General features: G+C 49.7%; 1 protein-coding gene across 5 annotated transcripts in view; it reads left to right on the top strand.

Annotated features, from left to right (window-relative positions):
- The window catches only part of Fhip1a (FHF complex subunit HOOK interacting protein 1A), a 241,577-nt gene that overhangs the window by 220,303 nt on the left and 7,425 nt on the right, over positions 1–13,849 (top strand). For all 5 annotated transcript variants that reach the window (XM_076865272.2, XM_076865274.2, XM_076865273.2 and 2 more), the window contains 2 exons: positions 6,032–6,210; positions 6,538–6,676. In XM_076865272.2, coding sequence (XP_076721387.2) covers positions 6,032–6,210; positions 6,538–6,676 — 318 coding nt within the window. The remainder of the gene's footprint in view (positions 1–6,031; positions 6,211–6,537; positions 6,677–13,849) is intronic.

Genomic DNA, 13,849 nt, shown 5'->3' with positions numbered 1-13,849 from the left:
TTTGGCCCTGTGAAGACTGGCTGCATTCCTGGGGTGGGGGGGCATTATTACTGTGCCTGAAGGTGGCCCGAAGTCTCAGCTGATGCTTTTCCTTCCCAGGCAGTTGGGAGGTGGCGGGGGGCGGGGGGCTGTGCTTCACCTACTCCAGGGTCCCCTGAGATGGATGACAGCAGCAGATTGCCCTCTGGTCCAGCCAAGTAGGCTTAATGAAATTTTAAGGGGCTCTTCTTCTCTCCTCCCCCAATATTTATTCATCTGTTTACTGATGCCTGAAGGTTTATTTAAACAAGGAGAAAGCTTCTAATTCCACAATTATAAGGCTGGAGGTTCTAGCTGAGATAACATTTCAGTGTGAACAAGTTTTAATTAAAATCCAATCAGTCAATCATAAGTAAAAAGGATTAGATCATCTCAGGTTTCCCAGTTGATAAGAGGAAGGGAGGGAGCCAGAGATCTCAGCTTGAGGGAAAGGACAGAAGTTAAGCTTCTGCCTCCCAGTCTCACTGGAGGCCTGTCCCATCCACTCTCGCCCACCAAGAAATCCCAGCCTAGTCCTGTGGCCTTTTCGTGGGACATCAAGTTCCTCCTTGGTTCTAAATGCTGTTCTTTAGAATGCCAGCCTTCCCCAGTTCCCAGAGCATCATCCCTGGGAGATGCTTAAGCAAAGCCCAGCTTAGGAGAGAAAGCTAATACAACATGTTGAGAGCCACAGCGCGAAGGGGCCCCAGCAAACTTTCAGACTGCCAGCTAATGATTGGCTCACAGCGGCCCCAGCAAACTTTCAGACTGCCAGCTGATGAGCTGAAGGGGCCCCAGCAAACTTTCAGACTGCCAGCTGATGATTGGCTCACAGCGGCCCCAGCAACATCTAGCTGATTGGCTCCTCTGTGGTGATGCTCATTGGGCTGTTTCCCTGCCCTTTCAGTTCACGGAGCTGCTCATTGGGGGACTTTTTTGGCTCCGCCCACACGACCCAGCCAATCGGCCTCAAGAGCAGGAGGATTGTGGAGGTGGAGAGGCTGGTGGTTGGGGGAAGTGGCTTGTGGGAAGCCGGTGGTGGCAGTTGGGCTCTGAGGGTTTTTCCTGAGGAGCTGTTTTGTTTGGCGTGTGTGGTTCTAAATAAAGTTAGTTTCTTTTGACAAGTGGCTACTGAATTGTGCCCAGCCAGACTGCGGCATTTGGTGGCCCGTACGGGGAACGAACCCGCGACCTTGGTGTTATCAGCAACACTTGTTAAATTTGTCAGCACTTTACATATGATACACCTGAGAACTGAGAAAACATGGTGTTTTTCACATCTAGGTCAATATAACTAAAACTGTGCCTTTTTCTCCTTTGGACACAGCTTCAGAAAACACCCCCCCTTCTCTCCATATGAGAGCTTTGTTTTCAAACTTCCAAATGTGTTCTGTAGCATTAGGCTTCACTCCCCTGTCTCCAGGGAGTCCCAGTTTCCACTGAAATGAATTCACTTCCCAACAAAACTACAACATTCCATTTATCTAATTTTATTTGTTCATGTATTCAGCAGTCTTCTATTGATACCATAATATTTGGCAGGTTCTATATACTTAGGAGCTAGCTATGGACACAAAACAGAAAAAATCCAGTCTTTGAGAGGAGAGCTGGGGAAGGCTTGTGCTCTCCTAGTGAGGAATGCACTTGGTTGTCCTCTGAGGGGCCAGTGGGAGGGCTTCCCCAGGAGGGGCTGCAGATTGAGGGAAGCCCAGCTGAAACAGATGAGGAAATGAGGGGTGCAGAGGAGCCTGTGTGACAGCGGGTCTGAGGGGCAGGGAGGTGGGAGAGGAAGCCTGGGGGTCTTTGCGCCAAGCTGAAGAGGGGAACTAGTGCCCCTGCACCGAGAAGCCCTTGAAGTGTTGAAGCCAGGAAGGGCCGTGAGGATCAAGCCAGCCTGGCAGGCGTGTGGAGAGAGCCGTAGGGTGGGGACAGATTTGTGCCAGGAAGAACAGTGAAAGTCTGTGTCCTTGTATCAGAGTTCAGGAGTCACCACTGCTGTGACCTGGCAACTGTTTCTAGGAACATTTCCAAGGCTGTAGCCATTCTTGGGCACCAAGAGGTGACTACACAGATGTTCATCGCAGCATTGTTTACAATCGAAAAAGCCTGAAGCAACCCTGATGCCCACCAACAGGGGATTGGCTTATTGACTCCACTCCCTTAGCCATCAAATAGTCGGTGGCCCTGAGAAGAATGAGACAGCTGTGTGCGTGCTGGTCCCGTGGTCCCCAGGATGTGTCCTTAGTGGGAAAGCAAGCTCCTGACAGCGCACAGAGTGCTGTCACTGGTTTGAAAAACATGCTGGAAGAGGGAGGGGGGACACACTGTCCACCTGGGAGGCGAGAGCGTGCTGGTGAAGAGCACTGGCCGCAGATGAGTTAAAACTCTGGTTCCGTTGTTTACTAACTGAGTGCACTCAGCATTCTGCGTTATCTTTAAATGGAATAAATAATAAATATGCTTCCTAGGGTGGTTGTATTAAGTGCCTGGGAACACTGGCTGGCACACAGGGGGTACCTAATAAATGTTTTCAATAATTCAGCTATTATTATTATATTCATAAAACATTTCTGGAAGGATATACTAAAATCTGTGAACAGGACACAGGGACAGGGGTTTCCTCCATGAAGGTGGCCTTTTTTTTTGTTAATACCCTTGTACCATTATATATAGCATGTAATGATCACTTTAAAGATCATTTTAATCTCTATTGAAACAGAAAATTCGTTGCTAGAATTCAGACAAGAAATGATGAAACTCTGACCTAAGGCAGAGCTGGCACGGTGGGGTGTGTGTGTGTGTGTGTGTGTGTGTGTGTGTGTGTGTAGGTCTACGTTCAGATGTTTCCAAGCTAGAATTTGCAGAGCTGAGAATAGAGCTAATGGCAGCTCCATTCTTTGATTTGGGAAATGCAGAAGGAGCAGGATCGATGGAGGCACGGGATGAGGACACTTGAGGGAAGAGAACTGAATGACAGGGATAGGCAATGGAAATTGTCTTGGTCATTCTGACAAATTAAATATTTTATGGTGGTTTGTTAACTGTTGCTGTGATAAAATACCTGAGACAATCAACTTATAAGAAGGAAAGGTTTATTTTGGCTCACAGTTTTAGAGGTTTCAGTCCATAGTTGCTTGGCCCCATTGCTTTTTGGGCTTTTGGGAAGGCAGCACATTATGGCAAGGAGCTCACTGGGGAGGAAACTGCTTGCCTCATGGTGACCTGGAGGAGGGCCAAGGTCCCCATTTCTCCTTCAAGGGCATGTTCCAGTGACCTGACTTCCTCTCTCTAAGGTGAGCCTCCTAATGGCTCCACCTCCCAGTAGTGTCACAGTCTGGGGACCAGGCCTTTAACATGGGAGCCACCTCCCAGTAGTGTCACAGTCTGGGAACCAGGCCTTTAACATGGGAGCCACCTCCCAGTAGTGTCACAGTCTGGGGACCAGGCCTTTAACACTGGAGCCTTTGTGGAGCCTTTGTGGGATGTTCAGGAGCCCGACCCCGGGAGGCGGGAGCTTACCTGTCCTCCTAGGAGAACAGGGAAAGCAGCCGCCGCTCCCTCCCCACGCACACCTGTGGCTTTCCGGGACGTGGCTCTGTCTGCTGATCTCAGCTGACCTCCAGTTTCCCTGGGCAACTGCTTTTTGCTAAGCAGTTAAAAAAAAAAGGGCTAGAAACTAAGAATAAAGTAGGATCTGACAGGTCCGTGGGGTCTGTGCTTTGTCGTCCCTCAGGCACTGCGTCGCCTCTGCTGTCCATGAGTGGACCTCAGTGTCAGTGGTGGGCTGTGTGGCCGTCCTCTGGCCTGGCCCAGATCTGCCACTGAGATGAGATACTGTTCCAGACTCACTCTCCCCGTTTGTGGGGTTCAAGCTGTGTCTCCCCAACTTGTAGTAGTGATGGTCTAGATGGTCTCCCCTGGTCACTGGCGGTCAGCAGTTTTCATGTCTGTATGGTGGCTGGATGAGGACATGGGCAGTCTGGGACCAGTCATGAGATCACAGTGGGGACATGTTTTCAGAGGACTCTTCCCACCTAAGTAGGGCCTCATTGACTCGATTTTGCACCACCTGGACAGAGACAGATACCGAGCCAGAGACTGCAGGGGGGGCAGGCGAGAGGGTGGGGAGACATGGTCCAGAGTTGGGGGTTGAGGGCAGCAGCCTCCCCCTGGAGATCCACCCGCAAAGCCAAAATTGGGCTGGCATGCCTTCCGAGAAGCCCCCGCTGACGTTTCTGTGGTTCTTGATGGGAAGGTCACTGGTAGCCTTCACACTGGGTGCCAGGGGACTCCTGCGCTGGGCAGACCGCCGGGTTGTGATGTGTAGGCTTCTCCAGGGGCTCTTCCACCCGCTGGCCCATCTACTCCCTCTGCACGGAAAGTGGCTGAGGAGCCTGCCCCCGTCCCAGGGATGGAGAAGAGAGGCTGCTTGGCAGGACACGTGCGAGGAAGGCACCTCCTCTGGCTTTTGAGACTCTCTTGAGAGACTGTGGACATTTCTCCAGACAGGAGTATGTAGTCACCCGTCATTCCCCTGTAGAGTCTCTCCCCTCTCCCCCTCCCCTCCTTTCCCCCTTCCCTTCTGTACTGAAGATTAATCCTTGCTCTACCACCAAGTTACATCCCCAGCCCTTTTACTTTTTATTTCAAGACATGAAAATCTCCCTGAGTTGCCCAGACTGGCCCCAGACTTGCAAGCCTCCTGGCCCAGCCTCCAGAGTCGCTGCGATTACAGAAGTACGCCACGGTGCCTGGCCTGGTATTCCCGTCTCTTAGGGCTGACCTTGTTCCCTTGCCAAGGGTTTTGCTCTCATACCCTACCAGGGCTTCCGAGTGAAGCATCTTGTGATGAAGAGTGTTTTTGTTCAATTTGCATTAATGGTGGTGAAGTCTTCATAAGGCGCGTTTATTTATCAAGGGGCGTGTGCTTTGGCTGTAAATATGCCACGGCTTTGTGGCATCATCAATAGCTCCACTGGGGGAAATACAAAAGTCTCATTGATTTTGCTTAATGGAACATTTTTATGGTAAAAATTTAAAACATGCTTACGTAATTTTTATTAATGCCAGGCTTATTTATTTATTCCTTGTTTTCCCTGGGCCTTCAGTGAACTCAGACATAAAGCATATTAATTTTTTAGTGACCCAAAGAAACAGGAGCTCTTTTTTTTGCCACTTTTTTTTTTTTTTTAATGAGCTGCTTTTGTAGTCGTGTGGATTTTCTTTTATAAGATCTGTGACCCACCAGACCCTCTCTCAGGACTGAGGGCCTTCTCTTCCTCATCTGAGAGTTGGGAGTGGCTTCTGTGTTGCCAGGGCTACTCCCGTCACAGCCCTGGGCCTTTGTTCACCTCTTTTCTCCTGTTGTTTGACGTTGCGACAGTTGACGAAGCAGAATCTCTCAGGGCGCGGGTTCAGGGCACTCCAGGCCTGTTCAGCACTGTTGTGTGCTGGGCATTATTTCACGTGCATTTGCTGTTCTCGACAACCAAGGGTTCCTGTTGTCTTGTAGAGCGGGGCCTACATCTAGCCAAGCAGTCTACACCCAGCCACGCCCCCAGCCCCCCCCAAAGGCTTCTTGTTTCCAGAGCTTTAAGTGGGCTCTGATGTTTGCGTGACACCCTGCGGTCCACGCACAGCCACCTGAGATGATGAATGTCACGTTTTGAGCACTGGCAGCGTGAGAATACAGAAGCAGCATGGGAAAGCTTATTTTAATTTTTTGACAATGAAATTTTTCATCTGATTTTGTTTCAAGGCCCTTGATAATTTTCAAAATATTAAAATGGAGTCAGAAAGACGAGTTCTATGCATAGTTTTCTGTCTTCTTGTGGTTGTGGTTTGTCTTCTGTTTGGATCTTAAGGGAGGAAAAGGCCCGGATATGTTGACCCATCTGGATTTGCACCTGGTGGTCCATGGTGGTCTGGGGCTGTGGTTCCAGTGGTGCCGCCATTGTGAAGGGCCATGTCCCCAGGTGCCAGCCAGCCCTGAAGCCTTGTGTTTCTCCCGCAGGCCCATTCATCAGCGTGGTCCTGTCAAAGCTGGAGAACATGCTGGAGAACTCTCTGCATGTTAATTTGCTGCTTATTGGGATCATCACGCAGCTAGCCAGCTACCCGCAGCCGCTCCTGCGCTCCTTCCTGCTCAACACCAATATGGTCTTCCAGCCGAGCGTGCGCTCTCTCTATCAGGTATGTCTGTGCCCCCCCATCTTCTGGATGCTCATCTGTGAGCTTCTTTTCTCACAATCTTGTCATTATTCAAAAATCCCACTGTCCTGTTTCATTTGCTTCCCTTCCCTGTTCGGTTATGCTCGCTGTGTCGATTAGTCCAGACAGACTGCAGAGCTTCATTTAGTTTGATGTTTTGAGGGTGCCCTACCAAGAACACCCAGGCAGTTAAAAATGAGCAAATGCCTGATATCATAATGGTTCCCATAATGCTGTACCTGAAAGACGTATGGATAACCGAGAGCGGATCCACTGTGGGGCATTTAGCATCGTTAATGTGTTTGACAGGTCCTTGCATCTGTGAAAAACAAGATTGAACAGTTTGCCTCGGTGGAGAGAGACTTCCCAGGCCTCCTCATCCAGGCCCAGCAGTACCTGCTCTTCCGGGTGGACATGTCTGATATGACCCCTGCCGCTCTAACCAAAGGTCAGCCAGCCCTCTCCACCGCCTCCTCTTCACACTGCCCCTCCAGCTGCCTGTGTGCTAGTTTGTGCTCACAGGCGCTGCTCCGGCCCCAGGGCGCTAGGAGCATCTGAAGGTGTTTTTGTTTTGATGTCACAGGAAAGAACCTCCTCTTCGTGTTCTTAAACCTGAAGGAGGTCTGCGGCCCTGGCTGGTGCCTGTTGGGGTCTGGCTGGGCACTCCTTTTCCTGTCAGGGCAGTGCAGGGAAGGGGTGATGTGCAGGGTTGTCAGGCCCCAGCAGGTCACATAGCAGCTGCCGGCCACAAAGAGGCACGGTGTGCATTCCCAGGGCCGTTTTTTGGCCAGCCCTGTCCTGAGGAGGGCGTCTGTTCTCTTTATTGTGTTTTCAGAGGCTCTTGAGCTAAAAATATAAATGTGATTTAGGATTCTGGAAGGTGAAAACTATTCATTTCAATTGGGAGAAGTAAAAGTCTCTGCTCAGCCTAAGATTTTTTTTTTTTTTTTTTTTAGGCACTGGGGATTCAACTCAGGGACACTGTACCACTGAATCACATGAATCACACCCCACTCCTATTTTGTATTTTATTTAGAGACAGGGTCACACTGAGTTGCTTAGGTCTCCCTTTTGCTGAGGCTGGCTTTGAATCCTCCTGCCTCAGCCTCCCAAGCCGCTGAGATTACAGGTGTGCGCTGAGATTCTGGACAGGACCTTTTTATCAGCTCTGGCTGAGGGGTGTGTGTGGGGGGATGCGGGGGAGGGGACCTGATAGAGCAGGAAGCCGCTGGGAGGTATGTTGGTGCTGCAGAGGAGGGCTGAGAAGGGTACTGCTGGCCAGCCAGGCCTGGGAGCACCTGGCTTTGCCTCATTTAAGCTCTGGGGTGACAAATTTGTGACTGTGGCCATCTTCTGAACTGTGATGCAGGTCCCGGGGAGCACAGTAGGAGAGGCCCAGTATGGCCGCTGGCCTTTCCCCTCCACCCGTGGACAAGCCAGGCTTTCTTTGGCAGGGAACGAGAGAGAGGAGGGCCCTTCCTCCTGGGGTAAAGGCAGCTGATCAGAGAAAAGGTTGAGAATGAGAGGCTGAAATTTAATTCAGGGCAAGTTTTAAATTTTTAAAAGAAGCTGAAAAAGAACCCAGAACTCTGTATCACTATCAGATCCTGCCTCTGTGTAGCTACTTGGTCTTGGTCACTTTGCCTCATGGGGCCCATGTCCCTGGACCTCTTTGTCTGTCTGGGTGCTGGGATGGAACTGGGGCCTCCGGCATGCCACATGTGCTCTGCCAGCCCCTCCCTCGACTTCCTGCTCCTCAGGTTCTTTCTGGCTACAGCCAGAACTCTGCTGGTGGTGAGCCTTTAGGGGACTGCGAGGTGCCACTGGCAGAACGAGGGGCCAGGCTTTGAGCTGTTGGGCTTAGAGAAGAGCAGGCAAGGCCCTTCAGGGAGGGAGGGGAGACCTCAGAGCTTGGTGGGAGTGTGAACTTGAAGCCCTTGTGTCCTCTCTTGGACACGTGGATGTCAGTCTGTAGCCGTGCTCCTCCTGAGCAGGCAGCTAGCGTGGTGACTCACCTCGGGGGAGACGTCAGTCAGCACTGTGTGTAGCAGACCGCCACCAGAACTCAGTGCTTACAACGGCCACTTGTGATTGTGTGCGAGTGCGTGTGTACCTGCGTGTGCTGCTGACCCGGGCCCAGTGCAGCTGGTTTTGCCTGGACCCACTTAGGACACTCTCGGTGGGTGGCTGGATGATGGGGTGGTGCAGGTTAGCCCAGGCTGGTCAGTGGGTTCCAAGAGTGAGAGCAGGGGTGTGGATAATCTCCTGGGGCTCAGGCTCACACAGGTAAGTCTGCTGCTCTCTGCTGGCTGCAGCAAGTCTCTGGATTCCCAGATTCAAGAATGGAGCGAAAGCCCCTTCTTGATGGGAAGAGCTAGAAAGAATTGTGGCCCTTTCCTGCAGTCCACTAGACAGAAGGTGGCTCCAGGCCCCTTACATTGTCTCTTTACCCAAGCTCAGTCTTCGTTTGCATTTGACAGTTTGTCAAGTGCTGTCCCAGGCAGTCAATTTTTATTGCCAGACAGCCCTGTGCCACGGGCACGAAAGGTCCCCTTAGCTCCATTTCCATGTGCAGAAGCCAGATCTGAGGCCTGGGCAGTCAGCCCGGATAATGGAGCTCAAGTGCTTGAGACTGTCCTGCTCGGTTCATGAAGCCAGGTGCACACACAGCCTGACCTATGATGGGGTGTGGGGTGGGGGGCAGGTGGGCGTCACTCACACCTGGGCTTTTTCCCTGTAGTATGCTATTTTTAAGTCCTCTTTTTTTAAAATTCTAATTTGTCATATATGACACAGAATGCATTGAAGTTCATATTATACATATAGAGCACAATTTTTCATATCTCGGATTGTACCCAAAGTACATTCACACCATTTGTGTCTTCATACATGGAAGGGTGATGAAGTCCATCTCATTCCACCATCTTTTCTAGCCCTATCCCCCTCCCTTCTCCTCCCACCCCTTTTTCCTATCTAGAGTTCGTCTGATCCTCCCATGTCCCCCCCAACTCCATTATGAGTCAGCCTCCTTACATCAGAGAAAGCATTCAGCATTTGTTTTTTTGGGATTGCCTAACTTCACTTAGCATTATGTTCTCCAACTCCATCCATTTACCTGCAAATGCCATGATTTTATTCTCTTTTAATGCTGAGTAATGTTCCATTTTCTTTATCCATTCATCCACTGAAGGGCATCTAGGTTGGCTCCACTGTTTAGCTATTATGAATTGAACTGTTATAAACATTGATGTGGCTTTGTCCCTGTAGTATGCTGTTTTTAAGTCTTTTGGATATACTCCAAAGAGTGGGATAGCTGGGTCATATGGTGGTTCCTTTCCTGGTTTTCCAAGGAATCTCCATGCTGCTTTCCATATGGGCTGCACCAATTTGCAGTCCCACCAGCCATGTATGAGTGTGCCTTTCCCCACATCCTCACCAACACTTATTGTTGTTTGTCTTCATAATAGCTGCCATTCTGACTGGAGTGAGATGAAATCTTAGAGTAGTTTTGATTTGCATTTCTCTAATTCCTAGAGATGATGAGCATTTTTTCATACGTTTATTGATTGATTGTATATCCTCTTCTGAGAAGTGTCTGTTCACTTCCTTGGCCCATTTATTGATTGGGTTATTTGTGTGTGTGTGTGTGTGTTTTTTTTTGTGTGTGTGTGTTTATCTTTTTGAGTACTTTAAATATCCTAGAGATTAGTGCTGTATCTGATGTAGGAGAGGTAAAGATTTACTCCCAAAATGTAGGCTCTCTATTCACCACCCTGATTGTTTCTTTTGCTGAGAAGAAGCTTTTTAGTTTGAATCTATCCCATTTATAGATTCTTAATTTTAATTCTTGTGCTATAGGAATCTTATTAAGGAAGTTGGGGCCTAATCCCACATGATGGCCTACTTTTTCTTCTATTAGGCACAGTGTCTCTGGTTTAATTCCTAGGTCCTTGATCCTCTTTGAGTTGAGTTTTGTGCATAGTGATGCATATTCATTTTGATGCATATTGATTTCCAGTTTTCCCAGCACCATTTGTTGAAGAGGCTGTCTTTTCTCCAGTGTGTGTTTTTGCCTTTGTCTAATATACGATAACTGTAATTATGGGGGTTAGTCTCTGTGTCCTCTGTTCTGTACCACTAGTCTACAGGTCTATTTAGATGCCAATGCCATGTTGTTTTTGTTACTGTTGCTCTGTAGGATAGTTTAAGGTCTGGTATAGTGATGTCACCTGCTTAACTGTTCCTGCTAAGGATTGCTTTAGGTATTCTAGGTCTCTTATTTTTCCAGATGAATGTCATGACTACTTTTTCTATTTCTGAGGAATGTCATTGAGATTTTGATTGGAATTGCATTAAATCTATATAATGCTTTTGGTAGTATCCAAAATATATATTGTCATTTTGACAATATAAATTCTGCCTATCCAAGAGCAAGGTAGATCTTTCTATCTTCTAAGTTCTTCTTTCTTTCTTTAACGTTCTATAGTTTTCGTTGAAGAGGTCTTTCACTTCTTTAGTCAGGTTGATTCCCAAGTATTTTTTTTTTTAGGCTATTGTAAATTTTTAAAATAACTTTTTTATACCTTCTCTCCCCCTTCAAATCTGTGAAAAACCGCAGTGTCAGTTTCTTCTCTTTCCTTGTTTATTTTTATGTGGTGCTGAGGATCGAACCCAATGCCTCATCTGTGCTAGGCGAGCGCTCTCCCACTGAGCCACAACCCAGCCCCGACTTCTTTTTCAATGCAGTTTTTGAGATTAGTTCCCTCACTTCTTTCAGGTTAGCAAAGTGACACTCTCAGAGTGAGATGGTTTCCTGTCCCTTCTAAAAAGCCGACTTCTGTAGCACTTCCTGGGGCATGATCACCTGCAAATGAGTCGAATCTGGGAGTCCAGTTCCCACGGGGACACAGCACCTTCCAGTTAGAATCTGGGGAAGGGTCCCCAGGGTCTGTGCCAGGGCCTCTGCCTGGCACCACTGTCCCCAGCTGCACGGGTGACGGTTCCCTCCTAACTCCTGAGACCCTCCCGTCTTGGTCTTGAGCACCTTCTGTGGCGGCTTTTCAGACTCGCATTTCAGGCCACGTTTCAGAACCACTTCTGTCCTGACCGCCCTGCCCACCTGCCCTCCCTGTCTCTGCCTCAGGGACTGGGCTGGCTTGTCAGGCTTCGTGCTAGGGCTGTAACTCAGGCCCTGAACCAAGCTGCCTTCATGTCACCTGGGTTCCCTGCGCCTCCTGGCAGCTCCTCACTTCCTCTTGCAGCAGCAGGAGCAGGATGCTGTGCAGAGCAGGCCGCCTCCGTGGCCGGTTGCCTTGGTGCAGTCTTGGGACAGATGGTCTGGGAGGCGCAGCCACTCTCCAGGCGCTTCTCTCCCCCCTCAAATCTGTGAACAACCACAGTGTTGGTTTCTTCTCTTTCTTGTACATCACGCCTTTAACCGAGCCCTTACTCTAGAAGGGAAGGCGGGCTGATAGGTGACATCCCATTTATAGAGAAGGAGAGGGAGACATTTCGGGATGAGCTGGTTGCCAGGAAGGATCGGCCACTCGGGTCTGATTGCCTTTGACTTGGGAGCTGGCTGGTGTTTCATGACACACTGAAAAGCCAACACGCGGGTGGCGAGCCTGCATGGGTCTGCCCCAGCTGCTGGTGGAACCTAGTTAAGGACACTGCCCCTGGCTGGTCCTCGCCCACCTGGCACGCTCTGCCTTCATCAGCAAAAGCAGTTTTGATTCTTGAATTCAAGCTGGGTAAATAAGCCTTAGTGGTGACACTTTTTATTCATAGATGAAGCTAGATAAATAAAGCCACAAAAGCCTTTTAGGGGAGATGAGAGGAGGGAATTTGAATGAGGACGGTGGAGAGAGGACTGAGAGCTGGCCCAGGGAGCATCGGGGTATGCAGGCACTGACGCTGGACACTTCCTTCAGTCATTCAGCAAATGTCGAGGGAGGTGTTAAGGGTCGTGGAAGACGCGTCATCAGGTGGGGACTCAGCCTTGGGGAAGCACGGAGCCTGACAGGAGCTGGACAGCACAGCCGAAGAGCAGCCAGGCCTTAGCTGGGCAGTAAAATGGGCAGAAGAAGCACAGGGAAGGCCTCCAGGGGCAGGAACTGGTGACAAAGTGAGGGTCACCAGTGGGCCCTGTGTCCTTGATTAATCCTTACAGTAACAACACGTGAGCTTCTTGCCAGCAAGGAGGGGACAGTACCAAGTGTAAAGCAGCTTGTCTGGAGCGGCTCAGCCGGCTGATGACAGTCGGTGCTCTTAACCACTGTGCGCCTCGGCGCCTCGTAAGATCTGGACGAGGAGAGATGCGGAGGGAGGAGTTCCCGGCAGAGGGCCAGCACAGACCCAGGGGCTTCACTGGGCCCTCTGGAAAGCAGCAGCGCCTGAGGGCCAGGTGGGGCGGCGAGGGATGGCCGAGGGTGATACAGATCTCAGCCACCTCAACACTTGTGTTGACAGCCTCGTAGGAGTCTCTCCTGAAAGGTGGTGGAAGACAGATTCTCAACAGCTTCTCCAGTTCTTTATGACATGAACCGTGATAAGCTTTAATCTAAAAGGATATTTAAAGCAGTAAAGCAGAGGATTTTTTTTTTAACACTGAAGACTATAGGAGCGCAATGTGGAAAGTACTATAAATGTCAAGAATTTTTAGTACTGCAGTTAAGCAACACTCTGAGAAGAGTGTTGAAAAATGGAGCTGAATTCTAAAAAGCAGCCAAAATAATGAAGAGCTTGAATATAATGATTTAAAAGGAGTAATGAGACCGTTTGGATAGGGGGCAGAAGGTGGCATAAATAATTCCTACAAATATACGAGGGCTGGAGATGTTCAGGAATTAAATAGTCAGGGAAGTGAACCATTTTAATTAGTAAAACTGAGTTGGTATGAAAATGCAAATCACTTGCATATGATGGAACTTGGGCTCATATCATGAAGACCCGCCTTACTGAAACTCAGAAGAACCCCCTGGAAACCCTACTTAAATGTCAGCTTCCGCCGAGCTGCGCGTCGCCCCAGATCCCGGTGGCTGCAGGAGTTCCTGGGCTGCTCTTTGCAGCATCCCAACGTTCTCCCCATTATTCTGGTGATCAGAAGGCATCTTCCCCTCTCCTCTTACTGAAGGCTGGAGAACTAGGCCAGGAGGAGGCTGGTTCACTGGGAAACCCTTGAGGCCGAGCAGTAGATGCAGAGAGCACCGAGCTCGAGTGCTGGCCCTGCATCCTGTGACCAGCACTTCACCCAGTGAAGGTGGACAGTCAGTTCAACTGGAAGCTTGGGAGAGCAGTGAGCCACTGGGTGTCCTAAGAGACACCCTGGCAAGCCAGTCCTGATCCCGACTGATGCCATCAGCAGGCAGGAGAGGCCTGTTTCCCTGGCCCCGCCCCGCACCCTGGCAGCAGGCAGCTTCCTGTCTCGTATTCTTTTTGAGACAGGGTCTGGCTGTGTTGCCCAGGCTGGCCCTGAACTCCGGGGCTTGACCAGTTATCCCTCTTCAGCCACCCTCCCTCAGCTGGGGCTAGAGCTGTGGGCCACTGCTCTTCCTGGGAGGTATCTTGACCAACCTATTTTTTTTAAATTTTAATTAAAAAATTTTTTTTAGTTATAGATGAA

The sequence above is a fragment of the Callospermophilus lateralis genome, chromosome 8 (genome assembly GCF_048772815.1).
Source record: "Callospermophilus lateralis isolate mCalLat2 chromosome 8, mCalLat2.hap1, whole genome shotgun sequence".
In the NCBI taxonomy this organism is placed as follows: domain Eukaryota; kingdom Metazoa; phylum Chordata; class Mammalia; order Rodentia; family Sciuridae; genus Callospermophilus; species Callospermophilus lateralis.
Note: the sequence above shows the minus strand (reverse complement) of the source record. Positions and strands in the feature narration are given on the sequence as shown.